Source organism: Echeneis naucrates, chromosome 19 (genome assembly GCF_900963305.1).
Source record: "Echeneis naucrates chromosome 19, fEcheNa1.1, whole genome shotgun sequence".
Classification (NCBI taxonomy): Eukaryota; Metazoa; Chordata; class Actinopteri; order Carangiformes; family Echeneidae; genus Echeneis; species Echeneis naucrates.
Window position 1 is genome coordinate 4895687 of NC_042529.1, and position 22916 is coordinate 4918602.

A 22916-nucleotide genomic window follows, 5' to 3' on the forward strand; every position below is an offset into this window, starting at 1 on the left:
TGTAACATTTTCCTCACAGTAGTGCAGCCGTTATCATGTTTGTTTTAGAATTGATATTCTGGAGAAACGGAAACACTTTCTGAGACAGTATACGGTGAAGGTATGATTGCCTACAAGCTTTGTATCATTTTCTCACAGGGGGGGATCACCACAGTGCATCTGATACACCACATACTCAACGTAACTGCATTTGACTAGGAAGACAAAATGTTTTTCACCAGGTAAACAAAGGAAATACAGCCACTGCCTATAATGAGCTGTGACTGGAGAAATAATTTACAGAACATACAAACCTAAAACAAAGACTTTGCGCAGTCAAGAGAAAATCTGAAAAACTGCAGAAGGGGAGAATGTAATTCCTTGTGTGTGTAACACTTGCTGTTTAAAATCTGTTTGTCGCTCACGCTGAAAAACCACTACGCCCTTCAAATTTCCATGAAAAACATGAACATGAACAAACCTTTTCGTGGGAACATAAAATATCCAGGCAGCAGCAGTGACAAATGGTCTCTGGCACTGTATCTGATCTCTGGTGCACCAGATGCAAGGTCTGTGTGTGTTTGTGTGTGTATGTTGGCGCGTCATACAGGTAATGTTGCTTTTGGATGTGTAACATTTGCGTGCTTCATCTGAAACTCTAAATGAGCCATCCAAAAACAGCATCTGGACCTCTGCAGGTACAAACTGCAGAGCCAAAGATGTGGTTTGACCAAAACTCTCACCCAGCTGTTACTTCCCCGACAAGCCCGTAAGCTCAGCTGTTAATACATAGTACTGAGGTGGCAAATAGCAGCACAAAGACAAATGGACACTTCACACAGACCTCTATCCATAAACACAAAAACACACACTTGGCTCTTTGGCTCATCCACCTCCCTGGGGTGGTGGTCAATCAGATTATGGCATCATACTGAGATCTCCAAGTGCAGCAACACAAATCCATTTATAGAGATAGGCTTACAGGGCAACTGTGACCACACACACACACACACACACACACACACACACACACACACACACAGTGCCAGAGTGAGAGACGGATGTCGCTTCACCCACTGAGCTGCAATCGGGCCCCAGCATCAGCACAACACTGTTTACAGAAGTCCTCTTTGACCTGCCACTTCCAAAAACACAATGCCTCCAGAAACAAGTTCAAGGGAGGTTAGGGGGCATCGGGTCACAAGATAAATCTCCGGGGTCATGTTTTGCTTTTTTATTTTCTCGAGCCTCTGAATTATTCAGAAGAATTAATCTGAGAATGACAAAAAAAAAAAAAGACCTGTATGGATTATGTGATGGCAGGCTGCACGAGGTGCTGAGAGAATCACACTCAGCCAAGGTGCATGAGGGAAAATAATATGAAATATTTAAAAATAAGGCTTTAATTACAGCAGCAGCAAGAGTCTAGCACCTCATTCACCAAGTGTGTTTTGGAGAGAAATGAGAGAAGCAAGTCTGATTTTGATTTATGGTGTTTGCATGCAAACCTGAAACGCATAAAATCAGCCTCTCAGTGAAAACTGCGGCACCAGAAAAGCAAGTGCAAGTCTTTGGTCTTCGTGCCGCTGCCATCAGATGTGAATAGAGTCACGTCCCTGATGAGCTGTCCGTTGTGCGCTTAATGTTGCAGAGCGAGGGGACAGGCGAGTAACAAGGAGGGCGATTCTGTTATCTGAGACTCCCCTCGCCTGTCCGCTACACTTCCGAGCACACCGGTGTATCTTGGCATCCAGGATGGAGTGAGTGGCCCTTAGCCAAAGCAAGCAGGATGCGAATGTGATAATATCATATAGCAGCTCTTCTAAACTTGGCAATCACTGCTATAATCATATATCTGGAAATTTCCTAAAGGGCTCAGGCGGGACTAGATCATTTACAGACAGACTGTATGTGACAGCCTCCATCAATATTGTTATTTATTTAGTGGGCAGCTAAATGAAAACCCTGATTTGATACTTTCCCGTGGCTCTCTCAGATCGATGACCAATAAAGTGATGGAATAAGTCACTGTGAAGGAAGACATGTCCAAAATCCATCAAAAATATGGGTGGAAACACAGTGGCTAAGGCCAATTTCAATGGTTGTTAAAAATGTATGTCATAAATTTCATGTATGTTATTATCATTAAAGCTTGTGCATGTGTGTGTGCTGTTTTTTGTTCTTGTGTATTATTACAGCAGACGTATGGTAAAGTGAATGCTGGTCTGCTGGTGGTCATTAAAATATCTCAACAGCTATTGGATGGATTACTATGACATTTGGTAAAGGCATTCACGGCCCCCTCAGGATGAGATGTAATAACTTTGGTGACCCCATGACATTTCAATTTGTATGACTGCATACAGTACACGCCAACAATAACGACTTTTCTGTGGGAGAATCGATGCTAAGTGGTGTAATGCTAATCTAAAATAAAAAAGATGCTAGAAAAGAATTTACAGCAACATGTTTTGAACTAAGATGTACTGGCATTAAATATGCATTTGATAGATTTTATTTTATATCTAATTGTCTTGGGGGACCTGGTGAGTTTAGAGATTGTGTTGCAGCCTGGAGCTAGATTTTGTTTATTGTATTGTTTGTTTAATGTCTGAGCGAAATTTGGTTTCTTTACTCAGTAATGCGCTGACTGTGTGGGAGTCCACTGCTTTTTATCTCATTCTCTGTTCATCCTTATGGATGTGCTCTAGAGTGTAAACTACCTCAGCTGAACAACAAAACGAAGGGCGGTCAGTCTGGAGACCCCATCAAACCAGGTCTAAGTCTCAGGCCAGAGACCCAGAAGTGATTTACAGTCGGCCAGAGGCCATAAAAATCCTCAGTTGCTTATAAATGTAGCGTGGAAAAACAGACATTATTCAGCCTTCTATCCCACAATCCAATACACGTCACCTCAGCTGTAGTGTCTCTCTTCCTTTCCCAAAGCTTATTCTCCCAGGCGCCCGGGAGCAGCTCAGACAGAATGGGGTTAGGATTAAACAAGTCCCCAGCCGAGGATTCCCTGCAACTCTTAAACTCCATGAACCCCGACCGGTAAATATTCATGGCAGTGAAACTGTGGTATTCCAAGACAAGAAGCAAGAAGCAACAACAATCTGAAAACATTGGCAGTTACACCGGTCTGAAAAAAAACAAACCCACACATAGAGACTGACATTAATGGGCATGTAAAAAACATGTACACCCACACAAAAGGGGGAGGCTTGGTGGATTTCTCAAGCTGTGTGTGTATCTGGCTACAGCCCAAGGCTGCATGTCTTGTCTGTCTGCACAACCTTGTCTACGAATGGAGATGTTTCACACGTCAGAGAGAGAGAGCCATGAACGCCTCCACTTTCTTCACAGAGGACTGCCAAAAGTACGAACTGGAGTGAGAAATCAAACACAAATCAAGCTGTGAGGTAATATGTAATGATGCTCTTTCTCAGAAACGGGCATAAATGTCCACTTCAGCTCATTGCTGCAGAAAGACCAGGCTGTCTTTTGCTTCCGTCTTTTGTTTTGAATTATTCTCATTCACGTTTTTTTTTTTGTTGTTGTTGTTGTTGTTGTTGTTTTTGATTATGTTGATTGTGTTAATCATTCAAAACAGTCCCTCTAGTGCTGACAAATCTTCCACCTTTGTCCACCAGACAGGGAAACGCTTTCTTGTCGCTTTATGTCTCTGTCATTGTACGAAGCTGACTCAGAACACTCTCTGTCCACAAGCAGGAAGAGAAACAGTTGAGGTCATATCCTGTGTGTGAACCATAGTCCACAGCCAAACATGAGGGGTATAAAATTAGCAGGACTGTGAGAAGGGTTAGCCGTGCTAACCCCTGGCACATGTAAAACTGAGGAACACAAAGACACAGGAGAAAGAGAGAGTAGGAGCCACAGCTGGAATGAATGTCCTCCTGTCGAACTGACTAAACACACAGTCTGATCAACGCTGGCTCACTCGTGAAGGCAGAACAGAGACGAAAACTGCTTGGAACGTTTATTGTGGTGTGTCTCACACCCATAATCCAAATATTAGTTCTCTAACATTACTCGCTCAGCAAAAAAAAAAAAACCACTGATAAATACCAACCCACAGGCTGGCTGCAGTGTGTTGGTGACTAAAATAAAAAAAGCTCTGCACCATCACACTTACTGGGAGACAACTCTTCTAACAAACTCAAGAAATACTGTGCGCAGCTTGGCACCTCAATTTACACCCCAAGTCAGAGATCACCTGTAATGAAGAGCCAGATGGATCAGCAAGTCTACAGGATCACATTATTTAAAGCCCATGTTCTGGATGTGGTTATAAAATTTCATTGCAATCGATCACTTAGCCATTGTGTATTTCACTCACAACATTGTCTCATGGTCAAAGAACCCAGACGAGGCAATAAGTGTTATAGATGATGGCTTCACCCTGATTTTAACTAGCTCATTATCTGTCTTTTTAATGATAATTAGCTCGGGAATGGTTTTGTCTCCTTACATAATTACCGATGCTCAGGCGGAAAAAATGTTCAGTGCTTCCATGTGTTCAAAGCTGCAGATGATTTCAGTGGGAGGAAAACGAACTGTAACTTCAACAATGACACGTAATCGCCTGTCAGGTTTGAGATGGCTTACTTGCTGTGCTAACAATTGCCTATACGCACACCAGGCTGACACAAAGCAGCATCATTATTAATCTGGAGTCACATTTGTGTGTCCAATATTCACTTTGGTTTTTACCCTCTGGCATCTCCTGAGGGAAATATTTGTCTCTCGCTGCTAAATGCTCCACTGTGTTCACCAGGTAATCGCTAACTTAGTTTCTCTGCCATTAGATGCTGGGTGGGTGGTGACAATTGGGGTTGTTGGAACATTTTTGCAGAAAGATGCATTTAAGTCACTCAAGAGAGTGACTTAAATGATGGGTTTCTCGATCCAAATATGTTGTGATTCATTTCAGCTTGGAGGTTGATTGCTCTGCTCTGGTCTTCTCTAGTCAGTCAGAACTAAAGTGAACTGTTATGATCGGGTGATAGCTGTAGTCGTTTAAATTCATCAAATTAATATATCACAACAGCAACCTCAAGTGGCCTGTGATCTCACTTCTACAGCTCAACAACCCCAAAGACAGGAAGTCAGATCTCACTGCAAAGACGCCCAGTGAAGTTAAAGCAACAGGACACGGGTGATTTATGAGGGAACATCCTCTCCACTCAAGTCCCAAAACCTTTTCTTCAAAGGCATCACTTCAGCTCATCTACAGGCAGGGCTGCACGCACGAGTAAATGCTGTAATCTAGCCTTCAGATCCCCCCCCCCATTCCAGGAAACAGTGATGTAAATACACTGTAAATACTCTGCTGTATGAAAACCTGATGTGTAATGTGAAACACAGGCTGCTGACCGCTGCAGCTTGGTGGGGGCAAAAGGATCACATTTGCTGCGCCGGTGGCAGATATTTCTTAAAATGAAAGTTAAGATGGAATTTCATCCCAAGCTACAGACATAATGCACATTTCATAAAGACAAGCTGAGAGAGATGAGCCTTCTGAGCATCACATTACTGTCTGCCTCACTTCAAACAATATAAAGCGGAGGATTTCTTTGTGGATCAGGATTCATCCAGGGGCTGAGATTACAGATGCAAATAGCACATTGTGATATTTCAATCCATTTCTTATAGCTGTGGTTCAGTGATCCTGGGGGAACGCATGAAGTACCACGAGGATCTGCATGTGGCAGTCCATCTTTAGCAGGTAAGAAGAAATTGGCCATTCAGCACATTATCTACTGTAGCTACTCCAGTCAGCCAGCGAACTGATGGATGGCAAGTCACACTTGAACTGCGACACCATTGATTTTCTTCTCATACAAACCAAGACTTGCTGATTCAAGATAATGTCACATTTTTTAAAGGCTTCAATGTGATATTGTGGTGATACATTCGGCCCACGAAACTGATAAATGATTTCAGGCAGGTGAAATTTATTCCATGGGCACAGATTTATTTGTCTGGCCATGCACAATATTTATAGCTTATCTGTAAACGTGCACATTTGTGTCTGGTGCAGTACCAGGATTTTAAACAAATTATACAGAAGACAGCAAAACCGCAACAATCGTGTAAAAGGGTGGCTTGCCTGTTAGAGAAATAATTAAACGTTGCCTTGTGGTAAAACATCCAGAACTGTCACAGCCGTGAAATACTGTACGGCCAATAAACGTCAGTGTCACTTAATGACATTTCACAGTATTTACCACATCACAGTTTATCGTGACAGTATACACTGAGATTGCGTTATTAGCCTCCATTGATCCAAAACGGCAGCACTGCTCTTACTGGTGACTGTAAAGCAGACCGGACCCACAGTAACTATCACTGTGCTCACTGATATTCTGTAACCGCTATCCAAAGTTTTCACTTTCAGCTTAGCTGAATTGACTCCCACATGTATTCATGTCAACAATTTGTGAACATGAAAACTGAGAGGGTGTGATGTTAACACCCTCAAGCAAGAAAACTTGAGGGGGGGAAAAAAAAAAAAAAATCAGTGGCTGTTCAGTGAATTGGATTGAACCAGCGTCGCCGACAGGAAATGTGGGCAGAGATAGAGACGTGACCAGCTGTTAATCAGCTGCAGTAAAAACGAACACTTCCTGTACATTCATATCGCTGACAACATACACAGAAAAACGTGGAAATTCCAGCTAAATCGTTTGTTGCAAAGAAAAGTATGAGAGGAGAGCACGCAGTGAGCCAGCTGAGACTCAACAGAGTAGCCAGACTCCCTATTCCACTCGTGGGCAGACACACAGTTTTGTTGTACATTGAACAGAGGAGATAGAAAAAGAAGATAGCGGGCCATTTTTGCATTATCTAAGCTGTTTGGAGAGGATCCTAGCGTTTCCACATTCATTTGGATTAGTACAGATGTAGTCTTGGCGGGTGCGCCGGCCCAGATAGTATCGGTCCTGGCTAGTGCAGAATGGATAAAAGGTTGCGGAGCTTGTCAGGGAATCATGCTACCTGTCACTGGGATTACTGGTGTGGATCACTGGAAAGAGCTGTAAACAAAAGCCCCACGTGCTGAGCTCTGAGGAGAGGAGATAAGAAGATGTGGGAGTGGTTTTGATGGAGAGGAAGGTGGGGGTTTTCTGATCATTGTGCCAAACAAGCAGCTGTGTGATGGATTTCACACACATCTCCTCGTCTGTCTCCGCATCTCTTTGTGTCCAACAAAGAGCAAAAAAGCCCCTTTCTGAGTGCACGCAGTGGAGGATCACCATTTTGCCATACATGTCATTTGCCCTCGCTGCATATCGTGCATGGGTGAGCAAACACACCCCCATAGTCCTTTGGCACGCTCAGCACAGGCATGCAATTATTGTTTGTCAGACACACTGGTCTCAGGGAAGAATATTTTCAGATATACAAAAGGAAAAAAAGGAAGAAAAAAAAATCTCATATGCAATTAGGAAAGCTGGTTAAATTCAAAGTAACGCCGTTGATATAGCCAACAAATCCAGCTATATGACAGCCGATTAATTGTCTGTGCTGGTATCAGACAAGTGCAGCATCTCGGATACACAGAGCACAAAATCTGAAAAGGATATTGCATCCCTCATGACATAAGCTGTGAGCAGCCCCTACGTTTTTAGAATCAGTGACATTACACAAGCAAAAACAGCATAAATGCTATGTCAACCTCTCCAGAGGGTCAAAAATGTGAGGATTAGACTGTCATTAATACTGAATCTGGATTATAGCAATCCTGAGGCAGTGCTACAGCTACAGATTACTTCTATCCCAGCCCCAGCCATGAAAGACAATGGTACTATTTGTTCCCCAAGAACTGACAGTACCGCACAGTAACAAAGGAGGGCTCATTTCTAATAGGGTCAGGAGTGATTAGACAAGCGGGAGCTCTGGCAGCCTGCAGAGGGGTCCAAGATGCCCCAGAATCCCTCAGAATCAAACTGGATTTGTCAGATTATAACATCACCAACTCCAATTAGCCTATTAGCGTGGTTAGCTGTGAAAAAAAAAAGGCAATAAAGTTTCTGGCGTACGACTTTTGAAGATACTTCATCATTCCACAGGCCTGTAATAAAACAAGGTTGGTATTAACTGCATATATCTTTTAAGTTACACCACAGTTGGCACCCAGCTGTCTAGACATCTTCACATATCTTGCGATGGCAGCGAGATCCATTACAGCTGCTGTGAGCACTGTTGTACTTTGATGCATTATTTATTAGTCCCCCACAAAAAGGTCAAAGATTTCACACTGAGACCACTGAAACTGTTCCAAATGCAGCTGAAGCACTCCATCACAACTAATCTTTCTATGACCAAAAGACATAACTCAGGAATACAGTGAATGGCCTGATAGCAGCTCACTTTTTAAAGCCAATTAAGTGCATTTTCAGTTGTATCATAAAGAGGGCCATACCTTTTCCTTTCTTATGGGATTAAAAGAACAGTCTAATATTTTTAATAGGCTTAATGCAATAAAACACGTTATTGCTATTTCAAAGGAAAAAAATCAAAAGAAGGACAGAAAGCTGAGAGAGGGGATCCGTGGGAGTTACCATAAATAAGAAGTGAAGACAGGAAAATCTGAAGACTGGTGGGGTAGAGAGAGAGTACTGATCAGCTGGTGTGACCTGTCGTTGCCCCGCGAAAACAAATGACATCACATTAGCTGCCAATCAGCTGACGTGACTCAGAGAGAAGGAAAAGCGTTCACTGCAATCACACACCAGATTAGTCAAATCTCACATAACTCACACGGTTTAGTGTGGAAATCACGTCCGCTCTGGTGGCCGGCAGCAGTGCGTTTGTCTGGATGGAGTGGACAAACACAGCTGATTATTCTCAAAGTAAAAATCTCCCCCTCTGTAAGGTGATTCTGCAAAACACTTGCATCTAATTCAATCCCCGTCATATTAAAAGGGAATCAATTTGGAGGGAAAAGTTTAAAAGCAATTACAGCGGCCGCTACGAGTGGCTGTAATGAACGTAATTAGATGCAGCTCTGGTGACAAGGCATAAACCATCACAGGTGGCGGCGCTTCAGGCACATCCACCGACTGACATTTCAAAGCCAACTGTCTCACCATGCCCTTATTAACTGGAATCATTGCCTGTCATTAAAGCAAGACATATTATAAATCTATAGACCACACTGAAATAAATAAGGAGTCATAGAGGATCACTTAGTTAACATCAACATACCTGGCTAACAAGCTTGAGTTATTTAATACACACATCAATCTCCATCTTTAAAGCCGATTCTATTGTAGCATTTATAAACCTCTAAACAATGAAACGTCAAGCTTGCCAGCCTTGCATGTAAGCAAATTAACACAAAAAAAAATCAATAAAATAAAATATGATTCTAGGTTTTGTTGCAATTCATGAATAACATCATTTCTGCCTTCCACATCTTTTCTCTCAACATGAAGTCCAGGAATCCTCTGGGGTCACCAAAAAAAAAAAAAAATTAAAATAAAATTAAAAAAAGGAGGAACAATTTATTTCCACCATTACTCCATCCAGAAGTTACACAATTGCAGCATTTATAATTACTGTGGTCATGAGTTTCGAACACTTCCAGCAATAAAAGATCAAAAAGCTTGTATCTTATTTGTGGTGTAACTTGTGTCTGTTTGAGAACTGGTCAACACAAACTGGTGAGCTCGGTTATAGCAGAGGATACAATCTGCAATGAAAGTCGCTAATTCCACAATAAGCAGTTGCACAATGGAAAAGAGAAGTGTTAGCTGAAATAAGGATTTAACAAAGCAGAGTGTTTTGAATTCATCAGAGTTTTCATATCCTTAAAATTCTTCCTGCTCATATTTTGAGTCAGTTAGTCTATAAAATTTTAAGGAAATGTCAGAGAGCCCATTATGGCATCTGATCAATGGTCCAAAACCCAATTTTTCTGGATAAATGAGCTGGAAATCTAAAAAAATACTATTAACTACATTTCTTTTAATCAACTAATCAACCAATTGTTTAAGCACTTTAATTGTTATTGCTGTGATTTCTCAGTTCAAGGGGAAATTCAAAAGCAAATAAAAAGTGGGGGACGGAGCTTGTGTTTGTTTTCACAACAAAAAAAAAATTAAACCAATAAAAATTAGTTCAGTATCCAACTGTCACCATGACGGCACACCCAACACCCACTATCATGTCTGGGATCAACACTGTATGCTTTAAGAGATCCCAGAAGCAGCAGCAACCCCCCCGCCCCCTCAGTGTAGCACAATTTGAAGGAAACCTAATTGGACACATGCAAATGAAAGATGTGTTTTTTAAAAAAAATCCTCTTCATCATGGGGGGGGGGTGGCGTGGGTTGTATTTTGGCACCAGTGACCAAGGCTCCCTGTGTTTAGAGTCTCCCAGTTGTGCTTGTTGTGGTTGGAGTTTGGAATTAAATACCCCCACCCCCATTTTTCTCTCCCTCTTCCTTCGTTCTATTCATTTCCCTTCCACGGCTTACATCAACCCCCCACACGCTGGATTTTACACCATATTCCACATTGATGTGATAGTTACAACATGGGTGGGGTGGCTGTAAAAACAACCCTCTGCTTCACCTCTCCCATATTTTTTGGAGCTCGTGGAAAATGACAGCTGCCGCGGCGGCTGGTAGTATCAAGCTACCACCGACTGACTAATGAAAACAATCAAACAGAGCCACGGGAGCTCTGGCTGTTTATGGGACAAAAGTGCACAGTGCTGAAGGACCCAGCGCTCATCACTGCAGCCACACAGGAGGAGCATTGAGCAGCTCGAGCTGAACGTGATGAAAATGGACTCCAAATAGTCAACACTAATGAGTTTTTGCCGTGAGACTCAAGGCATCTTTCCGGCTAACTAAGCGGCTAACTAGTCCCCTGCTGTGACCCAGCTGTTGGACATGTACCACAGTAATGAACTGGTGGCAGTACACAGCCTTATATTTATTTCCTGTTGTACTTCCAAGTCAGACAGGCATCACTGATGGCTCAGAGCGCTGTGTCCACATGTCAGAGTTATTTTAAATTGCCGCCTAGTGCACAACAGACTGAGCATTCGCCCCAAATCAAATATAACACAGCAACACAAAGCAGATCCCTGTTTGGAGTTGAAATCCCACCATACTGTGCCTCTAACAGAGCCAGAAGCCACGATCTCCACTGCCTACTTCCTCTTCTTCATCCCCAAGAAGTCATAGAAGAGTGCAAATGAGGGAGTGTCTTAGTGTGTACAGAGAGCAAGGCGTTTCTCCCTCAAGGGAGTGCAGATCTGATGATCAAATCCTTTCCTGTCTCCTTTTTGAGCCCCTCTCTGCCACAAACAGTGGCAGATTTTCTCAGTCTGTCAGCCATGTGTCACACTCAGCTTTGAAAAAAAAAAAATAAAGGCCTGATTATGTACAGCGCAGAGAGATTGCACTTGTGAAAGGTAAGCAAGGAAATGTGAAACTAATCATAGCGAAAGTCCATATGTAGTTCCCAACACCTTCTGCGAGAAAACTTTCAATGCAGAAATCAGCTAACACAGCAGTACACCACGACCAGGCAATGATATATTTCACTCGTTTGGACTTTGATCTATAAAACACGCAGGAAGTGATGCAATTTATAAGTGGACACAACCCAGATACACAAACACAGCCATCAAGTGTGGATAACAAACTGGTCATTGTGCAAAGACACACCACAGGGAGACGGCCCACAGGGGACACTGCATTAAAAATACATATCCCATAATGTCTATTTGTTTTCTGTTTGGGCTCCAGATGCAGAGAGAGAGAGATAGGGGGAGAAAGCTAAAGCACGGAGAGGAAGAGGGTTTGGACAATTCATTCGCCTGCCGCAAAACAAGCGATTGTGTGTGTGTGTGTGTGTGTGTGTGTGTGTGTGTGTGTGTGCGCCACCCACTGCACTGGGCTGGGCCTACAAGAGAAACTCTGTGATATTCAGCTGTGGGACACATCCTTTTTATGATTAGCCTGATCTCTAACCTCATTTGCCTCCATGTCTTGGCTGTGTAGGAGCAGGCCGCCTGTGATCCCTGCTCCCTGTTATCTGTATCACCGTACGAGGTGCTGTGAAACAGGGAGGCCCCGAGGATGAGTGGGCGAACACAGAACAAATGAGGCTGTTAATACGTTTACATGCTCGTTCATTACAGCCAACACTTTATCCCCAAGCCTTGTGGTATATTAATGAAAAGAGGTTATTAGGCTCCAGAGTAAATAACATCCATGTTTTTGACGTGGTTGTCCCTTTTTTTTTTTCCATAATGTTACATATTTGATTAGGATGCCTCTCTCTAACTTTCCTGTGTTGCATGAAAGTCAGCAGATTTTCTCTTAAAATAAACATAACATGCTCTTCTAGACTAAAATGCAATACTTTGGTATGATACCCCATATACAGTAATTGTACACTCATTTTTGTCAAATAAAAACTAAAATGATAATCATAATCATTACCAAATTACGAGTTCTCAGCTTTGTTAAAAAAAAAACAAAAAACCCAAAAAGCTCTTCAGGGCTAAAAATGTTCTGGCATCAAAGCAGACTCTAATTATGATAAACACATGTCCCATCATTGTATGTGAATAGCCTGGACGTGGCATTGTCTCTGGCTGAGCACAAGGAAAGGGGCTTTGGCAGTGCCTGGACGGGTGTTATTGTCAACACTGTGCTTTCCCAGAGGGAAAACATATTGTATGACCAAATGCTATGATAATTAGCAACATACAGTACAGTGCAGTGTAATCCTGTTGATCAGCCTGAAAACAAGCAGGAAGGACATGTATAGAATTATGAGATGCCGAAAAGTGGAAATGTTTTCCAGCATTTCTGGATTAGGTCTGACTTTCACAGCTGAAGGTTAATGTCTCAAAGGCGTCTATTTCCTTATATACAAAGCTTATTATTCCTCTCATGGTACCACTCACTGAAAGCAGAGTTCATCCTCCATGGACCATGAATATGGTAGACCAGAAAACAGACCAACAATAACACACTTCACAGTCCAAAACTGAGCAATCATTTTTCACAGTTAGTTTCCATTTCACTCATTTCAATCACACCGATAGTTGTGTGATTCAATTCAGTATTATGAAGCATGTTCACGGTTCCTCCTCTCATTTTCTTTCCAACATGCCCCCTTTGACCTTTATCATCTATATCATCCAGTGCAGTTCTGATTATCATCCCATACATGTGTCCTTTCTGGTACTTGTCTGAGCCATACATGCAGAATTAGCATGCAGGGCATGTCAGCTAACCCCTGACTCTGGGCTTACTGCTGCATCTACCTACACTCATTTAGACGCATTCATCATAGTATCAAAAAAAAAATAAAAAAATAAAAGTCTCCACACTATAAAGCTTCCCCGAAGAATCAGATGTTAAAAGGTGCTTTTAATAAAAAAATCTGACCTCTCAGGTCACGTCACATCTTTTCAGCTCGACACAAAAAGCAACAACTCAGGCACTGAACTAATGCTTGTCACTGTCACTGCAGGCCTTTGTGATGTGATCAGCACACTTGTAATTACCTCAAGTCTCAGGAATGCTGCTGTTAAAAAGAGCCTTGGAGCAGAGAGCTCAAATGAATAAAATCAGACTTCTATTGTACAGAGTGAATTTACAAATAACAGGTGGTGAGTTAAAATTGTTGTTCTGCATTCATTTCACATGACAATAAAATAAAATGAGAATCCCTTTTAAATTACCCCATCGTGCTTGTGTGAAAATGTTTAGTGAAGGCTCCTCACTGCTTTCAGGCTGCACCGTGTATATCAAAGGACTGACATGAGGATCGCAAACAACTCCCTGTGAAGCAGCCTTGAAAGAATGAATAGGAAATGGGCCACTTTAGTAAGCATCCATTATTCATTTAGTACTGTACTCGTCCATGTCAACAACCTCAGTAGATGACACAGCCAAATGTTATTTACTCTTTTGCTCTCTGTCTCACACCCCCAGCTTTCCTTCAGTCTCCTGCAATGATTACCAGCTGAACACCTGTGAGTTTTCATTTGTACAATCCAGATGTATTTGATGTCGGACTTTTTGATTAGACCTTTAAAGCCTCTGTGAAGACAGGAGCCATTTTTATGACATGCATGCAAAAAATTATTGCATGTGCTGACAAAGTGCTCCGAAATAAAGTTACTTGACACTGCTTGCTGCGGCTGAAAACAGAAATCACAAAACCGCAGAGGGCCTTGATGCATCTGCAGCCAGGCTGTGGATTTTATGGCGCTACAGAAATGAGAGGAGATAATGTCTTTCTATATGCACCGTCACCATGTGAGGCACAGCCCTGCCTGCTGCTTTTGGAGTCAATTAAAAGCCACTTTACGTGTCTGTGTGCAAGAGGGAACATTTCAATAACTCAATACTGCTTTAGATGTTTATTTTAGAGGGACATTAAAGAGCTAAATGAATGCCTGAGCTTGTTACAAAACAGACAGAAGTCTGCCTCAGTTTCACATTTACTGCATCATGGTCTAACTCCAGAGACAGTATACATTTTCATAAATATCAAGCTATCTAGGAATGTGTGGGTGTGATGTCTAATGTGCATGTAAAATTACTGTATAAGATACATCTGAAAGCATACAGCCCTCAAAGAAATCAACACCAACAGAATCTTTTTCTTCCTGGCTGTCGAAACGATGGTAATCATGTTCCCAGCCCTTTGTTTTCCACAGAAGAACTAATATTTGTTCTCCATAGTAGTGAATTCAGATAAAACCGAACTGGTCTGGAGACAGAGATGGAGATGTTTGCTTTAACTTCAGTTGGGGGGAAGAAAAAAAAAAAAAATCAGGCCACATTGCAAAGGGAGTTAAGCTCTTCTGGGCTCCACCCTGCTTTCCCTGAGCAGGTCACCAAATTAGGCTACCATACTTCATCCAAAAAGAAAAAAAAAATAATAATAAATTAAGCTCAATTGAATAATTTATGTTACAATCACATCATTCCAACACATCGTCCCCACCAACAGGTGAGGCAGTACACTAGTGTCGGACTAGTGTCATAACAAAATAGTTATGGGCTGAAATGGAGACAAAAACAAACATTGTGGGGTTCAAAAAATGTACTTTTCTCTCTTTGAAGCTCATCAAACATCTGCAAGGTCACCAGCTCAATGTCCTAAATCTTGTCTTTTGTGGTTTACTTTGTGAAGTGCTTATGTTGCACTGACAGAAATACAATAGCAAGAAACTATGTGTAGCCCGGAGGGGGGGGTTACACCCATATCACTACTGGGTGGTGACGTCATGCAGTATTTCCCTGGGCTATACTCTCCTACTCAAACCAGGAGGGCCGAATATCGGTTCCCAGACTGGAGATCAAGAACTCCTACAGGTCCTCCAATAAATCTAAGGGGGTCACATGATGGTGACACCAACACAGAAATACATGTGCTGCACAAAATCCTGTTTAACCTTTCCTAACTTATTCTGTTGTCAGTTGTCTCGGCTCTTTTTTCTTTCCTCCACATTCCCTACAAATGCATTAAACTGCCAACAATTTTCCTGATTAATTGATGAGTTGAGAATCTGAAAGCGTCTGTCTTTGCCAAAAGAACACACCAAAGACCCAAATATTCAGTTTTCTGTGATGTGAGAGCAGGCAAAAGCATCACACAAGTAATCATCACCAGCAGTGATCTAGTTGATGCAATGACCATTAAAACAGACAGATGTTTCCTGAGGAATTAGAGGGGTTATTTTGAAATGACCGATCAACTTCATTTTAACGTCTCTCCAAAAGATTCTCTCGTGTCTCGTTTGCTCGGCCTTGCAGTTATCTCAGGAGAACTGACAATGCCTCCTTTCAGCAGATGGTGGGTGAGCTGTGACCATGCTGAAAAGGGAGAACCTTGATCCCTGCCCAGCTGTTTCAGCTCCACAAAGATCCGATCTGAGTCTTAAACACAGCTGATAGTAAACAAACACAAATCTGCACAGCTTCAGTTTGTACAGGTCTCAATCACTTAGCCCCGGCCGAGGCTTACGTGCGCTTGCTTGTGAGCGGCAACAGTCGGGCTGTCTCTGGGCATCAACACGGATATTTAAAACAGCGTCTCCTCTGATGGAGACTCTCCCTCCCTGTGTCACTGAGGTCCCACCTTTGGTTATGGGCTTTTGTGGATTCTTCCTCCAGTAATCAACCCCATTCACACACCGTCTTTCTCCTTTCCTCGTTTTTCTGCCACTTTTTTGTGAAAATGGTTGACACTAGTTTCTTTTTAAAAGGTCCCATGTTTTACACTTTACTGTGTTTTACTTAAACATTTTATATTCAGAACAAGAATAAACTGGGTATCTTTAACAATTTCGGTCCTTTAAATACATCGCTAGCTCTAAAATAAGCTTCACACTGCCTCCAACAACCAATCCCCTTGTTAATATTTATTTTTTCTTTTTTCCCCGTTGCCTGGTTGAATGAGGATTACATTTTCTCGCTCCTTGGCTTGTTGTATGTTTTATCATCACTAAATAATTCAAGCATGATGCCAAACTCCGAAAGCAGACTGCAGGGTTTGCATTCTGTACCACTCGCCACAAGCACAAACAAGCCTATGGTTGCAACATACTGCAGCTTTATGTGCTTTAGCAAGCACCCACTGAGGCGAGCAAAAAAAAAATAACAGGTTTGAAGCAAACGCTGTTTGTACCAAAAGGAAGATGCCATGCCTAATTCATGAGCCCTTCTTCAAGTCTTGCTTCAGCCGTTTCCACCGGCATATATCTGACATGTTCTGGGTCTTCCCTAATTGTCCTGACTTTATACCAATTAGTTCCTTCTCTGCCTATTTAAGGAGGGGGGAAAGAATACCTTCAAGCTGGGTACAGTCAATGTGGCTGTAGCCTCAGAGGGAGTGCGCCACAGCATGCAGCCTCACAGAGGAAGCTCAAAGTTACAATCAGAGTGTTTCCAAGACTTAGCGTGAGGTGGCGGAGAACTGGAGGGAGGGCGAGCTGCAGGGATTAACTCCAGGGCTGCAAATACGACGTTTATAGCCAGCACACTGTGTAGCACCAGGTATGCACAACTTCTTTCTCTCCACCTCGCTGTGGGTTTCATTAATCACCACATCTGCTTATGTCACACAGCACACCCACGCTCAAATAACACACCTTCCATAAGCACTCCAATATGCCATTTTACAGCTATAACTACAGCTGGAAAAAAAAAAAGAAACAAAAAACACACAACAACAACAAAATAGACATCAATGTCTTGGCAGCGTTTTCTACAGCAACTCGGTGTGGGTTGAAAGTAGATACTGCAATCATAAACCTGTTGAGGACTTGCACAGCAGTACAAACATCCGACCTGCTCACCTTTGTTTCTTGAATAATTCAAATGAATGAATATGGATATGCCGTTGTTCATAATGTACACGGTGAATATTATCATGCCTGATACTTGAGGTCACTTTGCAGCAGGAATTGATCTTATGCAGGTTTTTTTCCCCCCTTCAACAGGAGTGGAATTTAACTTAATTCAAGTATGAATAACAGGGAGACAAAAAGCCAAATCACTCTGCCAACAGCACTCATCAGACATCAGTCAAATGTTATTGCTTCCTGCCATTTTTCTTGCAGAGCACGGACTGTTTATTTCATTGCATCCTCATTAGTTTCTGCCAAGCCGACTGCCATTCTATCTGGGGTCCACACAGTGGAGTTGAAATGGAACTCAGAATAAAATGCCAACGCAAAAATACAAGAGGGAAGAGAAATCAAAAAACGGATGATGTAGCTATAAGACTGAGGTGTATTAATATGAAGCTGGAAAATGAGCAAATATAAGAATTTTTAAAAGCAGTTATCAGTAGCTGGTTATCAGCTGAATTGTCGTGGCTAATTCCAATCAACAAAAGTCCATATGTGGTTTTAAGGTAAGTGTCAGGCAGGAACAAACAGCTGACCCAGCTAACTTGGCAGATTCAACATGTCTGCTCCAAGTATTTCACTTTGGGCTGAAAAGAAAACAGGTGTCTGTGAGCAGAGCAGGACCAACAAAAACCAGAGCCAGCGATCATTTCTTATTTCCAGATAGGAGACAAGTTTAACAAGCCAAAAAAAAACAAAACAAACAAACAAACAAAAAAAAACAACAAAAAACTACCTTCTCTTTTCATTTGTTGGTCCTGGAGGCGGCCTCGTGCCGTCTGAAATACCTGAAACTTGCCAAGTTGTCTGCACGATCTATTTGAAGTTATTTAGCGGCGTCTCACCGTCAGTAATGAGCTTAGCCAAAAGTACAGTGACAGTGTGCAGCATTTCACCCCCCCAGAGTCTGTCAGCGCAAGTCCTATAAAGACCAGGTGATAAAAAGAAATCAAAGCGAAGTAAGAATGAAATCATAATCTTATCATGAGTGTGATGTCAAAGTCGAATCTCATGTTAATGGTCAATGTTTCACTTTTTATTTCTAAGGTCTGATTGGACAAATGTTAGGGCACCATCCATCAGTTCACCTCCCCTTCCCCTGCTTTAAACAATCTGCTGCAGGGTTGCTGATCTGTAGCTGACCCTGACCTCTGACCTTCCCCATGGGGCTTAATGTTACAGGCAGTGATTATTCCATTGCAAACCGCAGCAGCTCATAAACAAGTGTCAGATCTTGAGACATAACTCAGTTCCCTGGAGAGGAGTCCTCCTCTAGTAACCAGTCTCAGCAGATCCGTCCATCTATGATATCCCCTCTGTTCACCGACATGTTGAAACTGGCTCAGCACACACAGACAGCCTGCTACCGAATAAAAACAAGATCAGAAGACCGAGATCACACTGGAGATAAACGATGGAAGAAAAGGAGAGCCGAGGACACACACACAAAAAAAAAAAAACTCCAGAAACGCTTGTTCCATTAACCCAAATTGACGCACCGGGTTTGGCTGAAGACGCGGCAGGTTGTAATGAGAGGAGCTGTCACGATAAAGATCAGGGAGACGGCGGTCACCGGCTCATCACAGCCCAAACCCCGCACCTGAAATGGACGTTTCACCGGAGACAAATAACCGGCTGCGCTGCGCTGCGTAACGGGCAGGTAACGCTGCGCCGCCTGGCGCTGGGAGACATTAATAATATTAATAATAATAAAAAAAATACACCATATGACTGGAAAGCTGACATTTCCCCGGATCGACAGATGAGTGTCAGCGGCCGAAAAGACGCCCAGAAGGCGGGAAGTCGTTTTCTCACTCACCCCGGTGGCCTCCACATGAAATCCAGAGCGCAGATTGTCTTTGGACGAGGCGAGGCGATGCTTCAGCGCTGCCGCCTGTCAAAGAGGAAGGAGGAGTTTGTGTTTACTCCAACATAACAGCACACACACACACACACACACACACACACACACACACTGTTCCTCTTCCTGTTTGGCGAAGAGAGGGAGCCACAGTCTGGCCGCAAATTTTATTGCAACACGTGTGTCTCCTGAAACCTTTGGTCACTTTGGAAATAGTTTGTAACACCAACAACAAAACAAAACACACAAACACACAACACACACCATTTCTATAAGTGAGGGTGTAGATCATAATGAGCTTGAGATTTAGAGAGAATAAAAGCTACAATTAACCTCCTGCTGAAACTAAAACCACCACAACACTAGGAAATGTTAGGAACAGATGATTGTATGAGAAAATAAATACATTTTTATTTACCCGGTAACTCACCACAGTGTGAAATAATCATATGATGTATTCAAATTCTATGACAGAACTGAAATAACTGCTGCTGAAATCTTTCAGCTGAAAAGTTTGCCAGATGATGAACAGATTTTCCTGATCACTTCCCATCTGCCATCGCTGGGAATTCCTGGAACTCCAGGGGCTGCCGGGAAAATAGAGCGCTCTTCCTGCGTTTTCTCATAAAGTGGCTTTATTTTGTGCAATCACATTTACAAAGCTGCCTCATCTTGCCCTCATGATCCCAAAGGCTGGGACGGTTATTGACTGATGTGATCAGATGATCTCCGTGGGATAGGTAACTAATTAATCTGCATTGTGTTTTATGATGCTACTATTTCAAGAACAGGACTTTGAATCCAAGGCTGTGAATACATAAGATAAACACAGAGCCACAGCAACTAGAATATTACTGTCTTGAAGCGTGCTTTGTTGCTACAGACTTAAACAGCTTTCACCATATAACCAGACAACAGATGTGGGTTTCTTTTGCTGTCTGAGGCCAGACTTGGCTCAGATCTCATGTTTAAGAGGTTGTTGGGAGTCTGGTGTCTCCTCCATGACAACCAGCCCTGGCTGGTTCTCAGGGACCAAAGGTCACAGCCATAACTCAGACTTTATGACCATCACTCTGCCGTGGATCACTCACAAACACAGATCGGAGAGTCCTCATCTGCCTCTGAGGCTGAATAAGAGCTTTAAGGAGCAGTGCCCTTGGATGTGGATTAAAGTCGTCCTTCAAGAATCTGGTGATAATGCCATCCACTTCAAAGACTCTATATTACACATCATGTGCGCTGCTCACGAGCATATCTGTGGGGCTGATGGGATATGCCATGTCAAGGGAGTGGGTTAGGCTGAGCATGGACTGTTCACGAGAGGAAATTAACCTCTTCAATGGATCTGCTACAATCACACTGGAACTCTTTAATGGGAATCTGAACAGAGTCTTTTGCCCGACGTTTGGAGAGATTACTCAGTTCTCAGGTAAGTCTCAAGGGGCCAGTTCGCCCAAATAACAAGATACTTTTTCAGTCTCCTCAAGAAAGAAAACGTATTGCCATCTCTGCCTCCGATTTCCATTTTACTTTGAATAATTCAGAAAACATAATGTCAGGCATCATTAGTTTTGGTGAAACAAATGACCCAACCTTCCAAAAACCTGTACTGCACTTTAGACCTGTGTGAATAACACATCACCATCTTGTAAATGCAGTTGTATATGTATCTAAGTTATAAAATAATCCTCTTGTGCTGTGTGTGTGTGTGTGTGTTTTAGTGATTCCTAAGTTGGCAGAAATGGGAGTGACCGCACTGGTCCTGTACGCTCTGGTGGTGATGTTGTTGGCCCTGTGTCTGTTGTTCTCTGCTGGGACCATCCTGATATCCCTCTACAACAGTGTCAGTAATCCTTATGAAACCTACTTTGGGCCTGTTGGGGTCTACACCTGCAGCTCCATCAGCAGTAAGCCACACGCCTGTTACAGGACAAAGCACCTTGGAGTGACAAAAGTGGAAATGTTATATTTACACTGACAAAACTCTAAATTGAGTTTGTGGTACATTTCTGTCCCATTCTTTCATTTGTGGCAGTGCTAAATATTTTTTCTCTCTCCGCAGCATGTCTTTCAATTGTGGTCCTTATTATATATGTGGTGAATGTCAACCTGACTACCATGGCAGAGGATTTGGTCCAGGACTTCTCTGGTCCCGTAGACCTGAGGAACAAGACAGCAGAAATGCTGCTGGGATACTATCTGGTCATCCCTTACACTGTGCTGTCTCTTTGTGCCATGGCCATCATATACATGTACAACAACGCAGCCTACAGACACAGGAGAGAACAGCAGAGGCCCACGGAGGACTCACCCAAGGAGATAATGATGTTTTGAAGGCAGCAGGCAGTTGTCAGTGACGCAGATAAATTACTCATCGGGTCTCTCCAGACTGTAAATCACATTCCGTCATAGAAAATTACAGAGATTGTATGTATATACAGTAAAATACAGACAAACAGCTTCTTTAATGTGTGGGATTGGAGCAAAGAACAAAACAAACAAAATCATCTTCCATCCACAACACATATGTGAGTAGAGTCACAGCATTGAAACATCCAGACTGTAACCGTCCAAAATTAGCACCACAATATGTTTTTGCATCACTCACTGTTTTATCATTCAACCACACTTTATCAATATGCAAATTAATTTAGATTAGGGGCTTTAAAATTATGCACCTGCTCAAATCTATTTATTTTATGTTTAAATCATTTCATGTTTGCTGGTTTATTGTGACTAAAAGTTTATTTTTCATGGTCACATACACATAAATCTTCATTACATCCAATTATACTAAAAATCAACAGCTATACATTTAACTAATGTTGCTTGTATAAAGTGGGTTAAGTTTAAGAATCAGAGTAGAGTGCATGTAAATAAATAAGTTAATAAGGTTTGCTCTCTTTTTTGTATTTATGAGTGAATCACCAGCACAGTTGGATCCGGATTTTTTTTTTTTTTTTATGTTCGACATTTGACAATTTTTTTTCTTTCCAAGAGGCACAGTAGTTTGTTGGATGTTAAATTTGAATAAAAAGGTGAGCGGTGTGGAGGAGTTTATGGATGTTTGCTGCCCTCTATCTCTGACTTGCTGTAAATGCAAAGAGGCGGTTTTGTTCTGGGTACAGTTGGAGAGAAAATGATTAGTTTCTGTTCAGCCAGTCTTTCACTCATCTTCTTAGATTATTAAAAAAAAGAATCACTTGTTGGCAGAGAATTGTTTTGTTTTTTTATAATTTAGTCAACGGTTTCTTTAGTCAGTCGTGACTAAAGAAAAACCAACTATGAAGCAAATATAGCTGTAATTTTTTAAAAATCAATAACCCAGAACAAAATGTGACACATCTGGATTCTCACAGATGTCGCCTTCACTGGAAAACTCCAGCTTTAGAGTCTGGACTTGTCATACACAACCGCTCTGTCACGTGTGCCCAACTATTATGTACTGATTTCCTTTAGCTAGTTCAGTAAACACAACTTTGAAATAACTATTGCATCTTACGTTTAGCTGATTTTTCATGATCCATTTTCTTATCCATTGAGAAGTCTTCATGCCCCTCCGTCGACAGGTATTCTCTAAAAAGCAGATATTTTTGAAAGTAAATGTTTTTTTAATAATTTCCTTAAATTTATCGTTCGATTCTTTCCATG

The 22916-nt window shown here is 42.1% G+C and overlaps 2 protein-coding genes across 3 annotated transcripts in view; one reads left to right on the top strand and one right to left on the bottom strand.

Annotated features, from left to right (window-relative positions):
• ptprea (protein tyrosine phosphatase receptor type Ea) overlaps positions 1–19301 on the bottom strand; it is a 44303-nt gene extending 25002 nt beyond the window's left edge. For both annotated transcript variants that reach the window (XM_029528316.1, XM_029528315.1), the window contains exon 1: positions 19224–19301. The gene's annotated coding sequence lies outside the window, so the exon portion shown is untranslated. The remainder of the gene's footprint in view (positions 1–19223) is intronic.
• A 1010-nt stretch (positions 19302–20311) lies between these two features.
• Positions 20312–21970, top strand: clrn3 (clarin 3). Its single transcript, XM_029528322.1, has 3 exons — positions 20312–20694; positions 20987–21172; positions 21328–21970. Exons 1-3 carry the CDS (start codon positions 20463–20465, stop codon positions 21597–21599), a joined length of 690 nt encoding a protein of 229 aa, XP_029384182.1. The 5' UTR covers positions 20312–20462; the 3' UTR covers positions 21600–21970.
• The last annotated feature ends 946 nt before the right edge of the window (positions 21971–22916 follow it).